The sequence below is a fragment of the Cricetulus griseus genome, chromosome 2 (genome assembly GCF_003668045.3).
Source record: "Cricetulus griseus strain 17A/GY chromosome 2, alternate assembly CriGri-PICRH-1.0, whole genome shotgun sequence".
Lineage (NCBI taxonomy): Eukaryota > Metazoa > Chordata > Mammalia > Rodentia > Cricetidae > Cricetulus > Cricetulus griseus.
In genome coordinates, this window is record NC_048595.1 from 422,010,799 (window position 1) to 422,037,310 (window position 26,512).

At 33.3% G+C, this 26,512-nt stretch overlaps 1 protein-coding gene across 1 annotated transcript in view; it reads right to left on the minus strand.

Moving 5' to 3' along the window:
- LOC100760475 (receptor tyrosine-protein kinase erbB-4) overlaps window positions 1-26,512 on the minus strand; it is a 658,968-nt gene that overhangs the window by 345,257 nt on the left and 287,199 nt on the right. The window contains exon 4 of the mRNA XM_035438839.1: window positions 4,070-4,204. Within this exon, the coding sequence (XP_035294730.1) occupies window positions 4,070-4,204 (135 nt within the window). The remainder of the gene's footprint in view (window positions 1-4,069; window positions 4,205-26,512) is intronic.

The following is a 26,512-nucleotide window of genomic DNA, read 5'->3' on the forward strand; positions in this document are numbered from 1 at the left end:
TTGAAGCCTAATAGCCACAATTCTGCTCTCTGTTCCCATAAGTTCATCATTTCTAGGTTACACTTAAAATTGAAATTGTGTGACATTTGTCTTCCAGTGTGTCACTTATTATTTTTTTTTTGGCAAGCATATAACTTTACTACTTACTAAAGATGAAATCAAATTTGCATGCACAGGTGAGCACTTTTGTATTATGAGTGATACATAAAATATATGTATATATTTTGCAAGGATATATTTCACAACATATTTTTAAGAAAAATTTTTTGGAAATGTTCACTATTGTTTTGGTTATCCTTGGATTTTTGAACCTCCGATAAAAATTTTGGATTTTTTTTTCTATTTCTTGAATAAAGGCCTAATAATTAATTGGCATTACATAGGATCCATAGATTGCTTTTGGTAAGATCTTTCTTTCTTTCTTTCTTTTTTTTTTTTTTTTGTTTTGTTTTTCGAGACACGATTTCTCTGTGTAGCTTTGGCGCCTAACCTGGCACTCACTCTGTAGACCAGGCTGGCCTTGAACTCTCAGAGATCCGCCTGCCTCTGCCTCCCGAGTGCTGGGATTAAAGACGTGTGCCACCAACGCCCGGCTAAAATGGCCATTTTCACTAGGTTAATTCTACCAATTCATGATCATAAGAGGTTTGTTTTTAATTTTTTGTAATCTTTTGGAATCTACCTAAATTGTTTTCTTGAGTGGCTTAAAGTTTTCATGGCAAGGGACAGTTTTCTTCTCAGGTGTGCTCTGTTGTTTTGTTGGATTTTTGTGAGTGGATTGTTTCCCTGGTTTATTTTCAGTATGGCTATCATTCATACATAGGGAAGTTAGTGGTTTTCTGTTTTAATTCTGTATTGTTATATTTGCTGAAAGAATTTATCAGCTCTAAGAACCTTCTGTTGAGTCTTTAGGTCTCATTGACAAACAGGGAACTCCTTTATCACAAATATGCCCTTTTATTTACTTCTCATGTCTCACCAATCTAAGAGTTTAAGCACTATTTTGAATTATTGAATAGGAATGGAGAATGGACATCCTTGTCCTCTTCCTGATGTTAGAGGAAATGCTTCGAGTTTTTCCAAATTTAACATGATATTGACTAGAATTTTGACATATAGATCCTTTATTTTGTTGGGATGCATTCCCACAATTGCTAGCCCCTTTCTGCTTTTATTAGAAAAGGGTATTGGATTTCATCAAAGACTCTCTGCATTTAATTACATGCTCACATGATTTTTGCCTTAGAGACTATTTATGAGATGGACAAATTTGTTGATTTACACATTTACACATGTTGAGCCATCCCTGCATCTCAGGAAGAGTTTTTTTTTTGTTTTTTTTTGAATATGATCCTGATGCCTGTCTTAAAGTATGATTAATATTTCTTATAAGAAAAAAAAACTTATGCTGGAAAATAGGCATAAATTTAGTGAAAGTACTAAGTCATTTGGTTTAGTTTACTGTTAGTCACAATAGTAGAGTTTCTGGACACAGCTGTGGTCATACTTCACTGGAAAACATCCACCGAGCACATTGTTAGGACTGGTAACAAGAAAAACAATTAAGTACATGGGCCAAATGAGGATACATCAGATTCCTAAAATTATGTGATAAAAAGTTTAGAAGGTTTTGAACATGAATAGATATATTTTCCATTAATTACCTATTAAAATTATTATCTTCATCAACTACAAATATATGAACTGGACTACATAGTGGTGACAACTACATTGTGGAAAACAGAAACTACAGATTATAACCATGTTACCTTTCTAGGTCTTAGTAGCTTTTGAGTTTGGGAGCAGAGAAGGGTTGGGAAATTGTGGTCAGAATGTATTGTATGAGAGAAGAATCTATTTTCATTAAAAATTTAAAATACATTGATACATTTATTTATTCCTAATTATGATAAAAAGATATCACAAAATTTGTGATTTTAACTTTTAAATTTTGTATGTCAGTGTTATTGAGTTTATTCCCACTTCTGGGTACTGACTCTTCAGAACTCTTTCATCCAGTAAAGCTACAGTTATAAGTCAACTAACAGCAGCTCCCATTACCTGTCAGCTACAATTTATATTTGGTTCCTTCGATTGTGATTATTGCAAGTGGACTGTATCAGTGGACTCAACACTGGAGGGATCACATAGTGCTTATCTTTTTTCGTTGTTTTTTTATTCCAATAGCAAAATGAAGCCCTAGAAGACTAGTATTTAAACAATAGTTAACTCATTATTGTCAGATATAATATCATATAGGAGATAGCATGATTTACCATCCAGAGCTTCATATGTAATAACATTTTGACAACAATAGATGGCTAATCTGTAAAGGATCATTGATTATTCACCCAGTCTGCATTTTTAATTTTTGCATTCAAAACAAAAAGCACAGTCACAGTTGCCTAATTATAGTCACAACAGTCCAAATTAGCCCTCAAGAAGAAGAGCACAAAGCGATACCATCTGTGAAAGTGGACAAATCCCATGGACCTTTCCTGCTTCAAGCCCTGTGAGGGGGTTGGGCAGATTTCCCTCTGGCTTCTGCCTCACACTTTATTCTTGCATGATCTCATTTATGCCTTAAAGGCTAGTCTTTCTGAGAAGCTGAGAGTCAGCAGGCCTTTCCCATGTCCAACCAATACAACCCCTGCCCCATAATATATTCTTTGATTATGGTCTCCTAAAAACAGTAGCCATTTCTAAATCACATCTTTCCCATGGTTAGCACAAGCAGATTCAAATGAATGGGAATGAAATTTTTCCTGGTAAGTAACTTGAAAACCACAAAGGCAGAATTTCATACAAATTTCTGTTTAAAGATGACAAGAAAATTATGTCACTTTCACAAAAAAGGGATTCTAGCCTTTTATTAAAAACACAGCTGTCAGTTTTGATCAAATACATTCATATTCCCTCATTATGTTATTATGACCATCATGAAATGTAATAATTGTCCCTTGGAGTTTGATTTCCCATAAAAGCGTCATAACACAATCAGCACTATTGCAAATAATTATGAAACTATGCGGAGAGAGTTATGATTTCAGGTGGGAAATATATAATAATAGATTGAGAAATTTAAAACCCAAGTTAATACCTGATAATGATTCAGTTCTCATACAAATGTCAATAATAATAAAAAACGTGTGACAACAGAGCCTGCAGTATAAAAAGGAAAGAGATTCCATACATAATCATTGGCAGAGGTTTTAATGATAGTTCAGATACTATTTGCTTATCATTCCATCATATTAAATACTATTAACATAGAAAGTGCTCTCTGGTAGAAGTAGTACTATACCTTTACGAAATAGAGAATTCAGTAGTTTATTTCTGATTAAAAACTAAGAAGGTAAAATTGTTTCTTGTATATGAACTCTATAATGACTCATCTTGCATTTTTGTGAATTGTTTTTTGTTTGTTTGTTTGTTTTGTTTTTTGAGATAGGCTTTCTCTGAGTAGTTCTGGCTGTCCTGGAATTTGTTTTATAGACTAGGCATCCCTTGAACTCTGAGATCTGCCTATTTCTGCCTCTGCCTCTGCCTCTGCTTCCCAAGTGTGGGGATTAAAGGTGTGTACCACCACAGCCCAATATTGCCAACAGGGCATTGAGAATTCTGAAAGAGAGTAATTAGAAAAAATGATAGTGGACAGCATTTTTCCATATGACATATATGTGTAGGAAGAAATAACTGAGCTTTTTAACGGATCTGGATGCCAAAATATCATCAGGGGCACGCTGAACAAGAAGGTGACTAACACAAGGTAAAAGCATATTAAGGCATTGGAGAGGGTGATGTGGGCTGTTGAGATGGCTCAGCTGATAGAGGCTAGACCTCAAATTTGAGGACCTGATTTCAATCCCTAGGCCCTATATGCTGGAAGAAGTGAAATGATTTACACAAGTTATTCTGACCTCCATGCATGCATCATGGCAGACAGACATACAGAAACACACACACACACACACACACACACACACACACACACACACACACACACACACACACTAAATAAATAAATAAATGTAAAAACCTAATGACAAGATAAGCTAATGCTACTCACATCCAGAGCTTCCATTTGTTGACACCAGAGTCATGTTGGAAGGCCATGGGTTCCGAACAATATCTTGCCAGTGTATGGTGTCAGCATAACACAGGAACTTGTTCTGGTCTACATAAACTCCACCATTTAGAATTTCTGTATTGGAAACAAAACCAACCATCAATTTGTTTTTTAAAAATGTTAGCTACCAGAAAGGCATTTTTCAAATTATTTTCAATGTTAGAGTCATATTATGAGCCAGAACACTTCTAAAAACATTTTCATTGATTTCAATGCTTCAAAAGGTTAAACGTACAGACCTAATATATAAATAATCTTAATATACATAGACAAATCTTCAATATTTTGATAGAGGTATTTTTAGCAACTGTGACTTTACCCTGAATTTATAATAATATCACTTGTAATATTTCATAATGTGATTTAATATTACATATTAGGTATTGAATGATAATTATTACTTTATTTAAGGATATTATAATATAATAGAGTATGATATAATTAATATCATCTCATAGTACTCCTGTTACTTTATTTTTTCTATGATTAGTCATTAAAACAATCCCAAAATATCATTCCACAACCATGGACTGTGAAGTCTCAAGACTTTTGATAAACTCTTTCAAATGTGCCTTCCTTAGGACTTATTCAACCTGATGTCCACTAGAGCCTATAATTAGTAATAAGCATAAAGTAAAAGACAAAGATTAAATGTTCTTTTACAAAAGATTTTCTCCCATCTGAAATGTTATCAATAGATTGGTCAATCAAGAGTAACACAAAGCAAGATGTTATACCATTTTTGTTTGGCACTGGAACCTGGAAATGAGATAAAAATCCATGAAGGCTACATTTAACTTGATTGTCTTTTACACAATTAATACTGATTATCTGAAGTAGTCCCCAGGCACAGTACATGTCCTATAAAGATCCTCCTTCACATACTTCTAGGTTATTTAGAAAGATTAAAATAGTTCCTCCATAATATTATTTTAAAGAAATTAGATACACAAATAGTGCCTTCCTTCCTAATATCTCCTAGAGTTTCCCTCTGGAGTCCAGTAGATAAATAATCTTAGAATAATCATATGATGGTTTTCAACTACAACTACGAACTAAGAAAAACCAGCAACAGTCTTTTTAAAAAACCAGTATGTGGATGTGATATTGGATCAGCTACTATTCAGAACCAGTTTCCTTCCATGACTTTCTATGTGTTTATATTATCCACTACAGAGACAGGATGGCTATGTTATCCAAGGCATACGTTCCGATGTGAAGTCAGAATAAGACAGGGAAGTAGCAAATAGAAGGATCTCCCTGGCGAATGGATAAAGAAAAAAATGCTGTTTATACAAAATGGCACTCTTTTCACCTATGAATAAGAATAAAATCATGTCATTTGCCAGAAATGCAACTAGAAATAATGATGCTAACTGAAATATCTGATGCAGGAAGATAAATACCAGATGTTCTTCCTTATGTGTAGAGCTTAGATATTATAGAGGAAGACAAGGAATTACATGCAGGTAAATTGGGATTGTAGGTAAAGAAGAGATATGGGAGACAAAATGGATTTATAGGAGGTGTGCAAAGACTAAGTAGAATAAGAGTAAAGATAATAAACGTATGTGATGTAGTTGTATAAGATAGCTATGAAATCCATCGTTGTGTATAATGAATATAAGCCATTAAAATCCACTAAAAATAAAATTTAAGTGATAACTGTATTTTATTGTTAAAAAAATCTCTCATTGGTACTTTTTCATATGAAAGACAGAGGAAATGGCAGCTTAAGGACATTTTGCTAACCAATAAATCCCAAACCATCAGAGTGTAATAGCGTGAAAGAAGAGTCGTGTTCCTTTGTAGCCTTGAGAATCATCTCCCTGTACAGTTCTTCGAGGTGTTTTTAATATTGTTATTTTCTCCTTTTTGTATAACTGGCCCAAGCTAAATATTTAGGAGTTTTCTTAAACTAGTGTGAAATGAATGAATGAAGGAATACATAAGAGCAGAGTAGCATTTGCTGAGGCATAATCGTGGCACATTTAGAGAACCTGATGGTTCTGCATGTATAAAATCCTCCAGATTAATTTACATTTTTCAAAGAGTTCCACTTTCAAACTCAGTTCCATTGCCATCATCAATCTTTTCACTGCCTGTTGGTTCCACTTCTTGAAGGGGAGGGGAAAAAAAGAAAAACAAAAACAAAGGGAAATTAGATCATTTTTCTTCTTCTAATACCTAGTTCATTATTTTTCATCACCCAACCATCCAACCTTCCTCAGAGCATAAGGGAGATGTAAGGCTGATTGTGAAAAGGATTTCTCTAGTAACATTGAACATCAGATTTCTATGGGAAAATGAGCACAGTTCGTCTACTAATAGCCTTCTCATGAGATACTGTGTGATATTCTTCAGCTCTAGGAATAATTCTTCATTAGGTGAAAGAAAAGAGTATTTTGACTGCTATTCAGGAAAAGAAGGTTATTTTTCTGTCTAGATTTGGAAAAGTTCTACTGAAAAAAGAAAAGATGTGAGGAGCAAGGTAATAGCTCAAATATTCAAACATCATAAAAAAAACAAAAATCCCAGCAAACAAATAAACAAACAAAAACCCAACAACCTTAGTTTCCAGGAGTCACATTTTAATTCAAACTGTTCACATGAAAGAAACAAATTCTCTATTTTCTACTTCTATCTGGATATTCTCAAATAGAATCAGAATGTATTATGATGAACAATAATCTCATAAAATCTCTTTCTTCAGCAGAATTAATCTACTATTATTATTAACATTTGTTCCTTAGAATTATTACATTGGAGAGCTTGGCTTTTTCTTGGAAACAGGGTTCAGTAAAGAGACAATAATAATTTAAAAACAAGCTTACAGACTAAAGTTTCCAGTCAATACACAATCATGATCAATCTAGATGGTACTTTTTGCCATGAAAGATCTGAAAGCCAGCTTCCTACAGCAATTCTGTTAAGAGAATGATACATTTTTAACTTTGAATACTGAAGAGTTACTGTGTTTTAGCTTAAATAGCCATTTTACTTTCATGGCATATATCTTTCTTGACTTTCAAATGTCAGAATAAATAGGTTTTTATTTATAGGAATACACTAACCCACAAAATAGGTTTAACATTCATATGAATATACTAATAAACATATGATGTCACATTTTAAAAACATGTCTACCAAAATATTTTCAGGAAATAATGCTATAATTGTCTTAAAATATTATCTAAAGTTTTTTAATTTTATAATAAATGTGTAAATATTAGTTTAGTATTAGTTGTGAGAAAATACTTCATTAGTTTTATTTTTCATATAAGAAACTTCTATAGGATGGTTTTTGACCCAGAAGTATGTACTAACAAAAGAGTAACCTGATGTTTGCACTATAGTTGACTCTAAAGGCTTTAAATTACTGTCACATAGGACAAATAATTATCAGAAAATCAGGAGAACTTAGGGAGACCTTACTCTGATAAAATACCAAAAATGTCACCTGTATTTATGTCTATCTTATGTTTAGTAACATAAGAACAGTAAATTTTTTTATTTATTCATTATTTATTTGAAAAAAAGAGAACACCTGTTTTATAATCACAGTTTTCTTTCCCCTAACATTATAATAAAGTAACTACTTATTAAATTTTAGGATTGATATTTCTATATAAAAGGAAGAGAGGAAAAACAATGAATGAGTTTAATGAACAGTCAAACAAGGAGGCATAACTTCAGGTTGTGACCAGTGATTAAGTGTGTCAAATAATTGAAGAAGTTCAAGGCAATCTCATTCCACTATACTCACGGTCTGTTGTGAAAACATATCAAAGTAAATTAAGAAAGACACAAATAGACTCTTGGTAATTTAATCAATTGGCAGAGGAGAAGCTTTGAGCTTTCTTACTATATTGTATGAATCTATTTTCAGTAATTTCTCAAGACAGAACTGACTTTTACTAATATATGTTAAGGTTATACTAAATATGGCATTCTGTAAAAATAAAAGTATCAGTCATTATTGAAAAATCCCATTAAACACTTAAATATGTTTGAGTCTCAAACTTTTCTCACTAAATACTTAGAGTACCTAAATAACAATTTATAGTAATGATGTAATATAGGATCTAACTTAATAATCACGCACACATACATACACACACCACTGTATTATTAAACTTAAATACGACTACACTAAGCTTTGTGACGTTAAGGGACATGGTTCATAACTGTTTATGCCCAATGTACACCTTTGTTTACATAAGCAAATATAAGGCATGTAATTCCTTGCCAACACTAAGCAGCAAACTTCTGTTGTATATTCTACTTTTACTTGCATTGTGATTCAGTAAAATTAATGATGAAAATTATTCTTTTCTGTAAAACAATTTACCTCATTTTATCTGAATCTGTGTATAAGTCAGGAACTACTTCTGTTTGTCAAACTTATCTCTCAGTTTTGGGTATTGCAGGGGATACATAACAGATGTTTACTAAGTTAAAATCTATAGACAGTAGAATTACTGAGTATAAATTAAATTAAACACACCCATATATAATGTTAATATACAATTTTATGGTTAGACTTCTTGTTACAAGAGATGAAATGAATTGCATTTTATAAAATGCTTACAAATTATATATAACATAATTACTGCAGTGGTCATGTTTGATGTTTACAAGTCACATTAACACATTTTAGTGGTATTAAAAGCCCATTTTATCCATCAAAATCTGTTATTAGTTAATACATGAATAATGATGAATTTGAGTTACTCTATTTGGTCCCAATTTCTGTAAACTTACACAAATTACTTATCACATACTATGGAAAAAAACAAACTTATGCTGTAATAATCAATTGTAAGTCTACCTGATAAAGCTTCTGAACTTATTTTTAAGAAAATACAAAGTGCTGATAAGACATTTAAAAAAGAATATGAGAAACTTACATATACAAATCCTAAAACACTGGCCATTGACTGTTTTTTTTCCTGTCATTTAAATATCCTTTCATTAGTCTAATGAAGGTAATATTTTTGTTATTCAAATATATTCTTTTGTTATCTAATTTTACACAACTTGTTTTTATAATGGATTGCCAGATAATTTCTTTCGATAGCTTCTTTTGGCAATATGTAAATATATTCTTTCAAAAGAAAATGTGGTAAAATAATTTGTCACTGACCTATATGAAATAGTCTAATTGTGATGTGACATCCTTACTAAAAATACAGATGAATGTGACCCCCTGGTGTGTTTAGGAAGCTGAAAGTATTCCTGTGACCCAGTGTACTGTTTCTAATTACTACCAAAAAGTGACTGAATCTCTCTTTCTCTCTCTCTCTCTCTCTCTCTCTCTCTCTCTCTCTCTCTCTGTCTGTCTCTGTCTCTCTGTGTGTCTGTCTGTCTGTCTGTCTCTGTCTCTGTCTCTCTCTCTCTCTTTCCCTCTTCCCCCCTCTCTCTCTTTAAAAGCAGCTATTTTAATTGTAAGTGCATTTAGTTACCCATATGACCCTTTCGTCTTTTTACTGGCATTGGTAGTAAATATCTCTCAAAGAACTATTAACCACAATAATATAATAAAAATCTAATAAACAGCATGAAATAGTTTGCATCAATCCCTGGCTTTCCATCTAAATGTCTCATTTTGTAGAAGTGCATCATCAAATAGGTCAACCGTAGAATGAAAATGGCCATAAAATACACTTGTCTAGTTCAGTGCAGATATCCAAATAATGTATATATTAGACTTATATTACCTATCAAAGACAAAGCATATAACCAAGAAGTCAAAATCCAAAGTCACACAAAGGCCATTTTCAAAATGAAGCTGCCCAAGCATTTATGGAACTTGCTCAGAAACAAAGCAATGTATCTTTCTCACTGTCATCACCTTAAGCCACACAAGTCTCTTGGCAGATAATGATACAGAAGTAATATAGATCACATCATCCACCTGTAATAGTTAATACATCATCTCCGGAGTGGACTTGGTCCATGGATTCCTGTTTCTTTCCCAAACCCAGACCTTTCAGCTGGGAGCACAATGAATTGCTGCTACCCCACTGGGTCAGCCCTCAAGGTTCATTATTAATAAGCTGAGACTCGAAAGGCTAATGAGAAACGGGTGCTTGAGGAGACAATGGCTCATTCATCATCAATCAAGCTTTGAAGTTTTTATACAGATGATTTAAGGAGAGTTGAAGTGTGCAAAATTGAAATGTCACATTTGTATTGGGAGGGGTAGAGGGTGATAATGTAAATGAGTGATGCAACCCTCTATCTTTCAGCTCGGTGATCAGAGTCAAAAGCTCATGGATGGGAATACCAATGCGAGGTGGTAACAGTGGACAGTTTTTCAAGCAGGGCAAGGTAATTTAACGAGGAAATTATTAGACCCGTTGGCTGAAAATTAAGTTATAATGGAAAATATATGCAGGAACATCTCGATTTCAATAGAACAGAACTCAACAATGTTGCCACGATGTTCTAACTTACTAATACTGCCGCGGCACACACAATTCTGAGTTTTCCTTGTTTCTGCTCAAGTACAAGCTCTTTGGAGTAGTTTGCTATAAATAACTAGTTATGCAGAGGTTAGCTGTCCTTTATAGCACTATTTTAACCATCATTTGACACAGAGCTCATGCTTTCCCATATTCTCTATTATTTCTGGATGCTTTTCTTATCTTCCTCGTATTTCTGTGGTTTCCCCAGAAATCAAAACATGATGTACATCATTCTTTGTTAATAATTCCCAAGAAAATGCCAAGAATGTGAAAGAAATTCTTGGCTAACAATACATCTCAGTGAGAAAAGGTGCTCTCTGTCAAGTATTGTGAACTGAGTTCAACCCTGGATTTCTAAAACCCACATTGTGGAGACAGAAAACTGATTTCTATAAATCATTCTCTGCCCTCATACACTCTCCCACTAAGGAAATTAAGATCTATCAGTAGTTACTTCATTTCTTCACACTCAATCAATCATAATGTCCCAATGGAAGTTCCTCATAGTTTTTCATTCTATATTCACCAATTGTCCTTAACTCAGATATCACCATCTCATAATACCTGCCATATGAACCCTTCTTGCATATTAAAATAATGGCACATTTTAGCCTATGAGTAAATAGAAAGGGTGTCTATGGTATGGATTGGTTTGTAGGTATACAGGTAGATAGATGATAAACAAATAGACCCTTCTAAATATCAAGGTTTCACATATACAGGAAGGAAATAATACTGAATCTAGTTAATGAAGTAAAATAAATTTCAGTGCTTAGCTTTGATTTGCTAGTTGTATCATATTTCTCACTATTTCAAAGTACAGTTCTAACCACCATAGTAGCGTTTCTGGAATCGTAATACTAATCAAACATTGATCCCGTTTTAAGCTTAACAGTTATTTAAACAGTTTACTTTCTGGTATAAGTGAGGCTTTTGTTTTCATGTATTTACATTCATATTCCATTACTTGGTAATGAATTGGAGAATACCTTAAAGGAGAAAGTTTTGTTTATATTTTATATATTTTTCTGGTTAGGTGGTTCAAGGACATTACAAAGCATACAATCATCAGGATCCTAGATTCAAGTCCATTTTATTTCTCCAGCCACTTTAAGGGAAAAAAGAGTTCAGTTGGTAAAAGGAATGTTCAAAATCAAAGAAATCATTTGAAGAAATGTGTGTGTATATATGCTACCTACTAATCATGGTTAAGAGCCTTCCCTGAACAATTTTATTCTGTTGATCTGAATTAAGTAAAAAAATCACTTACAGCAGTAGGGAATCAAATTTCTTCCCTCATTGTCAAATGACCAACTACACATTATATTTAAAAAATTCCAACAGTAATAGTAATACATAGTTAAAGAGCTGTCATACAACTAATCATCTACATATCATTTAAACCTCTTTTCTTTTTTTGCTCAGCATCATGTCTGCATCTGTCATGATTACATTCATTGCTGCACAATAGCATTCCAAGTCTATATTGATGGACAGTACATATTTTTGTCATTTGGGTCCCTATAAGTGATACTGCTATATGCTAGAATACCCCTTTGATGAAAAGCTATAAGCAAAACTATTTCATGTGCATATTTGGAAATGAAGTCCATAGGATATAGTGATTAGGTTTCCAAAGTAATCTTATCTAATTTTATTCTTATGAGTATGTAGAAATCTACTTGCTTTAGAGTCTTAACTATCCTTGTGTTTTGTGTTAGTTAGGTTTTCTTTCTTTGTTCTATTGTCTGATTTTTCCTCTGGTTGGTATGTATATTAGTATTTTAATTATAACTTTTCCAAAAAACTAAGTAACTTAAAACTCTTAAACCTTAAATACTATGCTCAAAATATAATTTTAAGGGATAAGAGGATCCATTTCTAATTCTTTGTGTTTTTTTTTTTGTTTGTTTTGTTTTTTTTTGGTTTTGGAGGCTGTCCTGGAACTCACTCTGTAGACCTGGCTGGCCTCGAACTCAAAGAGGTTAAAGTCATGCGCCACCAACGCCCAACCCATTTCTAATTCTTAAAAAGGATCTTAGTGTGTTCAAAACTGTTACAAATAACTGAAAGCATCTATAAGATATTATTAACAAATAGTGTATTATATGCCATTCCAACTATTCTTTTGAAAGAGGGGCCTGGCATAACATTCTTAAAAGTATTCTGTAAAAGATCTTAAAAGTATATTAAACTATTTTGAAAATTATAAAAAGGACAAAATATGGGTATTTGATGATGTATACCCAAATTATAAAAAGTAAAAACTGTTGTGATAATAGCCATGAGCACATTTTCAAGGTACATAAAAGGAAAACACCAAAGATTTAGTGGCTTCCTGATATTGAAATAGAATACTCCCTTACATAAAGCTCAAATGTTTCTATGTTCCATCCAGCAGAAATCCCTCATTACAGACAACAATCCTCTTAAATAACTGTCCCAAGTTTCTAGAAAATATAATTGCTTTGGTAGATAAAAACAAGCAGAGTTCAATGTTTTCATTTCCAATAAAGGGAGGAAGTCATATTAGTACCAGAAATGATTTGTCCCTTTTATTTATAAGCTTTAATACAATAAGCCTGGGATATACTGCAAGGTCACTTTCAAAAATCTCACCTACTATATTAGTTTGTATTATTTTAATAACTCTTCTCACAATGTGTGATTTCTTCACTTCTTTAGAGTTTCTATAAAGGATGATTTTCCTAGATGATAGTAATAACAATATCAATGTGTATGTTTGTTTCTGGCAAGATAAAACTTGCAAATAAAAGATAAAGCAAGAAAAGGAAGAATTATTAAATCTTGTAAATTATTATTGGATTCTCAACTACATCAAGAGTTTTAAGCCTATAGAAAATACTGTTAAGGATAATGTGAATTGGGGGCCTGGATGATTCAGAAACAAAAGCGGTAATACAAACATTAAAAGCAAAAAAAATTATAAAAATAAGTAATGAAATAATTCATAACACAATAGCATACAGAAACTTTCTGAAATACCATAAAAAGCCACAATGTGTAATGATATTTAAACATATTTTTGTAACTTTTAAATTTTATTATAAAACATAAATAGATAAAAATATTACATATTAAATTTAATTAGACTCAAAGTATACACAGCTCAATGAACTTCATAGAGTAGAAAGGAAGCTGTAAACCTTCATGTTGAATTTAATAGAATATATTTTATGTACTTCTTTGGAGAAAACCAAAAAGAAAAGGGTGTTTGAATAAGGGTAGTGACTCTGTGTGCATTTTTACCTGTCAAAGCATGAAATACTAGTTGCATATATGACCTAAGGACAGGGAAATATCTTCGAATTTTATATAAAAAATCAAAATAATATTCATTTAGAAACAGGTCTTTTAAATACTCACACAATAATTTTTTAAACTACAGATTAGGTTTTCTTCTTAAAAAAACTTTAATACCTAATACAATTCCAATTTAAGGATTACTGGCACAAAAAAATAAACACATTTGGTATAAAAATGTATCACTTTAACGCCCTTTCCCCCAGAGGCCCCAACCCCCACCCTCTTGAGCTGCACTCTATCTGGATGCAGAACATAAAGACTAATGGCACAAATCAGGTTTCACCTACAGGAGTTTCTGTTTATGTACCCAAGTACTCTAGAGGACACCAGCCCACTTTATCACATGAACCAATTCCTTCAGCCTGCTGAATGAGTTTCACAAAGAAACAAAGCTTATAAGACATCTTTAAATCCATTATCTTAAATCCTTTTTAGAAGGACTGACTTTTTTTTTTTGCAACCATTTATATACAGTGTAACATAACAGCTCTGGAGTACAGTTCATGCAGCAGAATATACCTGTTGAATATAAAATACTTTCTTAAAATCTTCATCGTTGCAATTCTTTGAAGTTTAAATTATACCACCCTGAACGTGCCCGATATCGTCAGATTAGGTTTTTTGTTTGTTAACTTCATGTTTATTAATTCATGTAGTACATAATTCCTTTTATTTCCTTCTATTAACTTAAATGATGCTGGGAATGCGTTCAAGTGTTTTTCCCATATTAGCTTTGTCACTTACTGGGAGTCTCTATAGCTCATGCATAGTATCTTTGCTACTTCTTCACCGTTGGTTACAGACAAATTAGTTAAAGTTTATTTTCTATTATCTATGAAAACTTGAAATTTTAATATTCACCATTGGATTGCAGTGTTAGAGATAATGTATGTAAAATACCTGGATGTTTAAAAGTTATATGTACTTCAAAACAGGTTATCAGTGCAGTTTAGGAGACTCTTTTATCTGAAAACTGGTTATCCTGAGGACCAAATGATAGATTCTGTAACACTTCAGTGCTCTTGCACTGTGTAATCCTGAATACCTAGTGAACTAGGCTCTGAGGCTTCTCTCATCATTTTTGTAGCCACATTCTGTGACCACATTGTAAGCTTCCTCTCTTACTCTAGTTTGGACCTTGGTTCACAGGTCACAAGGTATCCACTTAAATTCTCCTTATGACCTTCACCTCCTGCTTCAGTAAAACCAAGGTCGATTTCTAGATCCCAGGGTAAGTAAGCAGAGTTCTTCCAAGGCCAGGCTCTGGCAAATCACCAGCTGGATAAACTAGGAAATGCAAAATACCAAAGGTATCTGAGCAATTTAGGGCAGTCAAATGGTGAGAGTGTTCCACACACTACTTAACTTACTAAGTTTTTTATTATATCAGTAAAGCAGAAAACACACTAGATATATGAAAACATGATAGAATAATACTGCCAGCTGATCGTCAGAAAGACATGTCATCACACGAAAATTAAGAAGTTATAACTCAGTATTCCATTCACTCAGAGGATGGACTCAATGACTTCAAATTACATACACATGCATTTGAAAAAAAAAAAAAAAAACAACTCATTATCCTTTTTAGTAACACTGTAGTAGATCAGCATATATTTCATCACCACCAGCACTATAAGTCTCATTTTCCACAACTGAACAATTATTTCCACGTTGTAAATGTCTAATGGCACAGTACAGTCTGTCTATCAAGCCTATATATGCCTATGTCTTCCAGATTAAGTAAAAAATGCCCTTCACTTCAGAATGGTTCATCTTTCCCAGATTCAATAAATGTCATTGCATTTTATTCTAGGTAATAGAGATGCTTTTTAAGATTAGACATAATGGAAACAACAAATGCTAAAATGTCTAACAAGATTAAGTGGTTCAGTCAACTCAGAAGTCCAACACAAGCGATGTGGTTCTCTTCCTAGGATATGGAGACAAATGGGTAACCATGATTCTGGCCTGTAACACATGCTAACATCAACATAAAGTATTACTTATTATCCCCGAATCTCATTCCACTTATTCATATAAGAAAGATACTAACAGAACCACATTCACAGCACCATCATAAGGCCCAAATTAGTGGCAATGTTCCACTCATTGTGGAAAGCTTGGAAATGCTCAGTGCATTGTTGCCACTCAGCAAATGTCCAGCGGATGCACTGTTAACACTAAGGGGTAGTAGGAACAGCACCCCAGTGAGCATTTTTTTTTTCTATTCTGCCCCAAAACTTCCACTTATCCCTCCCCTGAGCATCTTTTGAAAGAGAACTGGCACAATTGTTTTAATTTAGAAAATTAGAGTTTGTGCACTTGTTCATTGAGAAAAAAATATTTTTGTGATGTGTATTTTACTCTTTTGTTGTTATGAAAACTCATTTCAAGTTTGTGATGGCAAACTAAAATTAATCATTTGTAAGTTGCATTTTAAAATTTATTTATTTATCTCAATAATCAAATTAACCATGGAAAAACAACTATAAAGCCCTATGGATTTGAATAGCAAGCCCTTTAGACTTTTTAACCTACTTACTGACTTTTACAACTTCTTTTAGGGACATATTATAGGTTCTGGGCACTCATAAAACTACTTGAGTCATTAAATCAGCATTTTTGGAGGGTGGGTGGGAATCCTATCCCCTAAAGGCATATCAGACAAGAGACGACGATCAAGCAAGATACCCAATGCCGCACAAGACTCCAGTGAGGATTCCAGGGTCTGGCTAACTGGTAATTGTGGATTTCACAGTAATAGCTCTTCCTAAATGTTACCTCTACTTGAATATGGATAGTATCACATTTCCCTTAATTAAGAAAATTATGCAGCGCAGTTTTTAATAGTCTCATGTTACAGTTGAGAAAAATAATTCAGAGTGCTAAATAACTGGGCAGAGTGTTCTAGAAAACTGAGAATCCAAGTCAGTCTAAGCATTGAACTGGGCTTCTAACTTCAAACTTTTATTCCACATTCCTTATTCCATCCCACAGGAAGGGATGTCTGAGAACTAGAAAGAAAACATAGCATAAGCAGAGCTGAGGTGTACTCTGTCTTCTGCAGTCTACTCACAAGCATAATTAAGAACTCAGCAATTTTCCTGAAGCACTTTCCAAAAATATTTTATTGAGTTGAAAGGTAAAATTATGCTTTTAAGGGATTATTTCTACATGAGAAGCACCGCATTTAGAGTCTTGGCTCTGCTAGACTGTCTGGACCACATCCCACCCGCATCACTGAAGGTGGATTCCTTTTGCCTCTGTAAAAGTAGGCACAGAGGAAAAGGCAGTACAATTAAACTTGACGAATTCAGGCTACTTAAGGAAAAGCCTTCCATTCTCTAAAGAGATTGAGGGTTTAAAGGCAATTTTTATTATTTTCAAGTACTGTGGGAACTCTGCACTGAGTCCTTGGAGTTCTGGTTCAGTGAATAAGGTAAAATGGATTTTAATTACCATTCCCAAGGTCAGAGGCCTGAAAGAATTTGTCTGTATGTCCCTTGCAATTTCAGTTCTAAGAACAGGAAAACTGGGTGGTTTAAATGTATCAAGGTGTTGGTTCTACTAACAAATCTACATTTTAATTATAGTGTTTCAAACATATTTATACTTGTTGATTAATTGACAAAAATGAAAATGAAATAAACTATGAATTAATAAGTCCAAATCACTGGAATTTGTTTTCTAATTAAGCATCATAGTCTAATCAGTTCAAAGGCAAAAGAAAATAAAAAAGTGTAGGAAGAGAGAGAAGTTAAAAGTAATGTCTGAGCCTAACCAAAGTATCTTCTGTAAAGGCAAACTTCCTGGATTCTATGCATTTGGATATTAATAAATTAAGAGAATAGCTTTGTGCACAGGACATACATTTTAAATGTTATCATCTGATACACAATGTATTTAAATGAATCAATCATTGAATATGATTATTATATGGCTTTTGATTTGTGTGAGTTAAGGGAAGTGATGTTTTTTCTGGAAGTTTAACATGTTTTACTCATTTTATTTGAATACATTTTATAAATGTATTGAAAAAAAGGTAAAAATGCAGAGACATAAGATTATCTATATATTTAAATACCCCAATATATATGATGTTTATATATATATATGTATATATATAGCTATATATATAGCATATATATGTAGATTCTATATAAAATAGAAAGGCTGTGCTATTTCACATACAAAATAACTGTATATCAGAAGACATACTTTAAATTTCTTGTGAAACTAAATACTTTATTGTGAATTCAATAAAATTTAAACTACATATTTTATTATGAACTTATAAAAGTTAATATTGCAAAATTATCTTACATATACTCATATCTTATGATTAATCTGATTTTGTATACATGTATACATAGTTAGGTGACATTCAAAGTAATATTACATTAAAATTAAACTTCAGTGATCATTTCCCGCTACTGATCATGACCAGGTTACTTTAACAGCATGGAACACTTGGTCCATATTAAGGAACATATCAGGGTTCCTCCAGTGCTACAGTTTTATTTTCATTGTCATTACATATGTATTCTTACATCAAATTAAACAACATATAAAACAACAAAAATATAACTTACTGGAAAGCTACAACATTTTTGAGAATTTCTACTGACGTATCTAGTTCAATGTGTTTATTTTATTTCACTGTTAAGAACAATTGCCTGGCAACATCTGGCCAGTACTATTCCAACCTGGATACAAACATAAACAGCCTGAAAATTTGTGTGTACTGACATCAGAAAACATTGATGATTTTATACCTGAAAATACTTAAAAAAATAAAACATTTAAAGGTTATAGGGTTTTTTGTACTTATTTAATATTTTATCTCTCTGGAGCTTCAAGAGTTATAATCTAAATTGCCACTGAAGGAAGCAGGCTGATATGCACCTAGCTATTTCTATGCTTCAAAGCTTTCAGAACCATCTGCTTGTTGGCAGGTGTAATTAATTAGCTAAGTGGAAAAGATGCTTCCTTTTAGAGTGAATAGGAGGAGAGGAGGGACAACTTTGTGAAAGCACCATACTTGCAGACCCATTGGCTGGGTGCCTCTGGGCAAACTTTCTATGCTGAAAACTCATTGAATTTAATGGTTCTTAATTTCACAAGATTTCTAATTACAGCTAGGATAATAAGATGTGATCCAAAGTTGAAAAAAAAAAGTTGGCACATATTCAAGGAAAATCCTTTTACACTATGTAGACATCCTAAAGTATAGAAGTTCATTTATTGATACAGTTTACCCATTTATTCATTCAACTTTGCTAATAAGCACTTTTTAATCTATTTGACTGACAGGTAGCAAATGAATATTAATAATTATAAAATGCATCATACTAAATTTTGTATTCCAACATTTCAGATGGGTGGACATCTCTGCTCAAAAGATAACATATTAATCTAATAGATTTAAAAGAGACTAAATGAACATAAGTGAAAATACAAAGATCAGAAGAATCCTGATAATTTTACCATTCTATATTGTTTTTGTAGGTTAATACTAAAAGATCCAGGTAAAGAGGAATTCCCCATATAAACTCCAATCGTTTCAACTGAAAAACAAAGCTCTTCCAAATACTCAAACATTTCCTCATGCTAGGTCGTGAGTGGCTGTGGTGATATGAATGCAAACAATAGATGGTGGATTTCTTGCAACCTTGGAGATAATTGCCACAACTAACAGTAGTGATTGTGATTCTAGGTGGAGTCATCAGGAGACAAGGTGATTTCAGTTTTGATTGGAACAACCAGAAATATAGAATCTACTGTTAAATAACCCCAATCAAAGTAAAATATTTCTGAAGTCCACTGAATATTCCTAGTTTATGTGATATATGAACTTTTCAAGAATGACTGTGATATTTGTCAGAAACCACACAGATAGGCTGCCATGACCTACTCATCTTAGTTCCAGGGAAAAAGAAAACCAGGCAATTATATAGTTAGTATGAGACTGAGAAGGTGTCAGATATCCTAGAGTTACATCAACCATGACACCAGTGAATTCTTCCACAATACTCTCCATACCAATCATTGGAATCACCTCTGGTGATAACGACTGGAAATGTGTTCTGCTGACACATCACCGAAAGACAGCACCCTCACACCATGGAAGTCACATTGAAATGTCAAAGAGATGAAGACTTGCAAGGTTCCTGGAAGATAACTATCATATTCTCATGAATTTGTTTATAGGTTAAGTCATTAATTGAATAACATAGAGAAAACAAAAATAGTTCAAAAGAACTTGAACCTTAATTTATACTTTAGAAAAAAAAAAGTAGGATGCCAAAAAAAAAAAAAAAAGCTACATTTAAGAGATTTTTTGTCTTTTCATGACTGGGTTACCTCACTCAGGACAGATTCTTCTAGTTCCATCCATTTGCCTGTGAATTTCAAGATTCCATTTGTTTGTTTGTTTGTTTGTTTGGTTGGTTGGTTTTTTTTTTCTGCTGAGTAGTACTCGAATGTGTAAATGTACCACATTTCCTCCATTCATTCTTCAGTAGAGGAGCTTCTAGATTGCCTCTAGGTTCTGGCTATTACAAATAATGCTACTATGAACATGGTTGATGGACCCCAGACTGATAGCTAGGAAACTAGCATACAACTGTTCCAGACTCCCTGAATGAGGAGGTCAATTTGGTTGGAGGTCTGGGCAACCTATGGGGCCACCGGTAGGGGATCAGTATTTACCCCTAGTACACAAACGGACTTTGGGAGCCCAGTCCACATAGAAGGATACTCTCTCAGCCTAGACACATGGGGGAGGGTCTAGGCCCTTCTCCAAATGAGATGACAGACTTTGAAGATCCACCATGGAAGGCCTCACCCTCCCTGGGGAGCAGAAAGGGGTTGTGATAGGGGGTTGGTCATGGGCAGGGATGGAGAGAAGGGAGAGGGAACTGCGATTGACATGTAAAAGAAACCTGTTCTAATTTAAATTTGAAAAAAAAAAGATATTCCAAGGAGCTTGGGAGATGTTTCTTTTAGTGTAGTGCTTGTCATTCAAGCCTGATTCTGAATTACTATTCCCTTAACTATGGAAAAAGCTAGTCATGGAGAATGGGTCTGTTGGGTTGGAGACAGGCAAGTTCTTGGTACTTGCTGGCAAGCTAGTCTAACCCATCAGGGAACTCTCGGATCACTGAGACTCTTTGTTTAAAAATATATGGTGGAGAGAGATGAGCCAGAATTCCAGACATAGATCTTTGATACACATACACTATAGCACACACACACACACACACACACACACACACACACACACACACACACACACACACACACACTGCATTCTGATATATTCTGGCCCTCCACCCTCACCTTATCTTCATCTCAAACCTATCAACCCCATTCCTCCCTTCCAGCCCCCAATCTAGATTCATGACTTAGTTTTAACCAGGACCACATGTTTGATAACTGGACTGGAACTATACACTGCACACTGTTCATCATCAATGGGTTCACAGGACAAATATGTCAGTAAATATGTCAGTAGTGAAGGGCAGGACTCTTTGATCTTCTTATCTGCCGATGCCTGATTTTTGCTGTACACCTTCATGTGCAAGCCCAGTGTGGGCATCCAGAACACTTGAGAGTTCATGACTATGATGGGTATGTTTTGCCTAGATGGCAACTCACAGCCCTTCTTCCAGTCTTTGGGGTCTTTCATTCTTCTTGCCCTCTCTTTTACAATGTTCCCTTAGTGGGGATAATTTGCAGGCTGTAATTGACTTTAGAATCAGAAAAGGAAGCAAATATATGTAGAAAATATGAAGTTGGTGAAATATCATTTGGGCAAGGTGAGATGTTATTATTTTAAGTATTTTTCTGTTATATTATTCAAGCAATTTATTCTAGATCTCAAAATAATAGGTGGTACATTTGCTAAAGTATATCATATGCATCTATAAAACTATAGTATATCTCCTTGCTTGATCTCTTGTCATTAAATAATACATTTACCACATTCTGGGGTTATGATCTCATGATTGAAATCTAACTGCTATAACAGAATATGCCAAAGTTTAGTAAATGGTCAAATTTACAGAACATGTGAATTATAAAGATGCAGAAAGTAGAAATTTAAAAAAAATATATCTAGGTTTTGTCCTCTGGTTACCTGAGGAGCTTATACATAAATGAACAATATCTCATATGGAAAAGCAAGTGAGAGACAAATGTTCTTAGAAGCAAGTATTGTGGATAAGATATACTCAAATGAAATGGTATTTAATAAAATTGGGGATTTTCATAGGTAGTAGATGAAATTGAGAAGTGAAAATTAGAGAGAAAGGTGAACTTACAGAAAGCCTAATATTAAGAGTTACAGATATATATCTCAAAGATAGCATACAAGCATACATTATTTTAAAAGTTAGTTATAATTAGCTTAAGGAAAAAAGGGAAAGGTGGCCATAAAATAGTATTTTAAAACACACCAACCAAAAAAAAACCAAAAATAATAAAAATCTGGAAACATATACTTAAAATTTCAAAATACTGGGAATCATTCCAGATTTTAATTCAGAATAGATTTATGGAGAAAACTGAACTTTGTGGCATAGGCCTACAATCTTATTATTCACAGGAAAGGTCAGGGTGAATACCACAGTTTTGAGGCCATCCTGGTTAAAATTTTGAGTTCCATGACCATCCTGACTACAAAATAGGACTCAAAACTGAACAAACAAGCAATAAGCAATCATAGAATCAAATAAAAACCAATGAGTTAAGGTTGTCCTAGTTAAAATTCTGTTGCTGTATTAAAATACCTTGACAAAAAGGTAACATAGGAGAGGAAGGGCTTGTTTGGTTTACCTTCCAGATTATATATAGTCCAACACTGGGAGGAAGTCAAGTCAAGTACTCAAAACACCTGGTCGCCTCATATCCACAGCCAAGAGCAAAGAGAAATAAATGCATGCATCTTTGTTTGCTTACTTGTTCGCAGCTCAATTTCTCTACTCCTTTAGATTCTAGGAACACTTTACTAGAGATTATTGCAACCCATATTAGCTTGGGTCTTCCCACATCATTTAATTCAGACAGTCTCCATAGACATGCTCATATATCAACCCAATGTCAATAATCTGTCTTGGAGACACTGTTCCCAGATGTTTCTAAATGGGTTAATTTGACAATCAAAGGCATATCAGGGAGGTAAAGAGGTTATACAGAATCTGACAGAGTCAGAGAAGAAACCAAAGGGATCCAAACCCACCACGTTTCTTATAGGGACTATGTGTCATAAGGTAGACTTCAAATATTGAATAATTCTTTTTGGTGTACAATGAAGATACAGCCAACCCATTCATCAAATTGATAAATATATTATGAACAGCACAGAAAGAAATAATTTTAGACACAGTGATTTAACCTTTTGGGGAGTAGGGGTAGTGACTTATGAAGATTTTAATTAAGAAAATGAAATAGTAAAAAGATTAGAAATATGCACTACCAGATGCAATCCAGGATGTCAGTATAGGGGTAGCAGACTACAGTCAGCCTCAGAGGAAAACTAACATAGCTTCATGAAATACTGCTGACTGGTCAACAAAATGCCCTTCATTACTATGGGTGCTCACAGAATGACTGATTCCAGGAAGAATCTGTTGAAAATGAGACTGTGATTACAACAAATTATTCAAGAAAATTTCATAAGCATACAAATAAGATTATATTATAGATTTTTGTCTGCCATTAATTATTTTTAAAATCATATTAACAAAAATGCAATGAAGTTGAAATGATTTACAAAATACAGAAAAACTTAATTATTAAGTTAAAATAGTTAAAAAAACAAATTTCTAGAATGTGGATGAAGACTTCAATGTGTGAACTTCACAGTGTGTCCCTTGTTACTGAATTCAGTGAATGATTTTAATAAAATCAACATTTTAAATAAGTTTTGATATGAAAATCCAGTCTTTATGACATTTGTTATCACCATCCAAAACTGAGAAATCCAAGATTTCAGATGTGAATGAAAACCTTCAAAAATGATGAGAAAATCAAAGAAATCTCTTTAATTTCTTTAAGAAATGTTGCCACTTGCTTATGCTATTTTGACAAAATTTATTTAATATAACTAATATTATAACTGTTTAAACTCTCAACATTAATTCACCAAAGGGCGTATTAACCTAAAATTAGTAGCCACTATTTTAAACAAGAGAATTGGAAACAAAATTCATATAAATACATATTCATAGGAGTATTCGATACACATGCAAATTATTAGAAATTTGGAAAATGTTTACCCCTAGTGGACTCATTATTTAAATGTGGTACATACTTATGCTTAGTACTATACCACAATTATGAATATGTTTTTAAATGTTTTTTTTAAATATAAGCATTTTTCATGAATACATAAGTAGGAAAAGTAGAACACAGAGGTATAAATACAAATATGAAAATAGTTAAAATAAATAAACCTCAGGCACATATACTTAATATAACAATGGGATGAATACTCTATATATCACCTGGATGATGCTAATGTTGCCTTTCACTTACTTGATAAGAGAAAGTGTGTCTTGTGATTCAAGAGAAAAAAAATAAGATGGCATCCTTGAAAACATCACAGTTGCTGGTAAGGATGAATCTTGTGCATATTTACCATAAGTATATGATATAATATAACAAGTAACAGAGCAATGACATCTGTAAACCACTCAGAATACTGAAGTAAGAGCATAAAATTTAATCTTCAAACTTACAGGTGAATACACAGAAAATTAAATGAAATAATACAGAGATATCAAGCTGAAAAAACTTAAATCAATAATATTTAACTTTCAAAGACAATCAAGGTGACAGTGGAGTCTTGTTAAGAAACTTATTAGTTTTACTGTCATAGAGCAAGATGGTCACCATACTTAAGCAGATAAGAAACAAACAAATCAGAAAAACAAACAAAAATTATTCCTCCTCTAGTGTCTCTTGAAGAAATCTCGTCAAGTGCAATCTCACTCATCTGGCCAACCATGGATCTCCAGTCAGAAGGGAACCCCCGAAGGGAGAAATAAATTGATCTAAAAGTTTCTCCAAAAAGCCATCACATAATCATGCCTGTGTAATACGAATAAATAAATGACACAGAGACAGATATTAGGGTTCATACTTCAAGCTTCTTACCTCTACCTCAGACTGAATGGGCTGATCCTGTCTCCAGGTGCTCTCACCAAGCCTCAGACTGTAACCTCTCTTCATCATGGCTGGAGAATGACTACTGAAGTCTTTGCTTCTATCTTTTATACTCCCCTAGTGCTGGGATTAAAGGCCTGTGATCTATTACTCTTTTAGACTGATTCAATCAATCTCTTGTATCCCTGGGTAGCCTTGAACTTAGGGATATTTGGCTATCTCTTAATCATAAGTCCTAGGATTAAAGGTGTGTACCACCACCTCCTAGCTTCTGGTTGCTGGGATTAAAGGAGTGTGGCCTGGCTTCTATAGCTAGCATCTGACTTTGCTTTTCTGAATTCTCAGTCAAGCTTTAATAAATCATAAATATTGCATCTCTAAGCCTACCTCACAGGTACTCAGGAACCAGGCTTCTATCAATTACACATGTACACACAGACACACATCTGATTTCCAGGACAGACTCAGACGTCTGCACCAATATAATAATACACAACATACACACTGCCTTTTTCCTTCCTAACAGGCTTTGAAGAAAATTATTTTGAGATTTTACTCATTAGAAATACAGAAAGAATTTGGATAATTATTATGTGAATATTTTTCACAAATGGAAATGTCCATGTCAAAGCTGCCATGGTTCTTACATTTCTACACAATGCCTTTTTAAAAAATGAGGTTTTTTTTTATGAAGTTACTGTGACAATGTGTGAGGGAAATAGGAGAGGGACTGTAGGCTTATTTGACTGACATATATACAAAGTTATGAAAGTATGATGTGCTTTAGTTATCTACTATAGTGTTTTTACAACACATACTATATTTTTATTAAAATAATGTTACCACAGGAAGAGAAAATATTTGACTTTCCTTGGGTGTTATATTTTCTTATTTGCCAGAAAATTCAATAGTTTGCAAATGCTCAAGAGAGTAGGGTTAAAAGCAATATATCAAATCTCTAGATACTGTCACAAAATACGGAGAAACCTTTTGAAGAGAAAGAATTTTTCTCCTTTAGGAATTTCACACCTTCAGACACTCCTTTTTCAAAAGATTCCATTATTGTGTCAAAATTTACCAAGCAATAGTTAACTCGCTGCATACAGATACAGTTCTGTATTTCTTTATGGCATAAATTTCTGATAAATTACATGTAATTTTATTCATTGTTCCTAAGTACTCCACTTTTATATATAGATGTCTTTACATGTATTACTAAGGCATAAATATTGGCAAACATCTGAAACCCAAAAATTTTGATAGGTTTATGAAAGATTTTTTTTTTACAAATATTAGTGATATTGAAAAAAATCTCATTTCTCACCCAATTTTGAATAAAATAGTCATACTACACTTATGAATCAGTATCAAACACAACTACCTCCACCACTATCCAGAGAACATGCACAGCTCT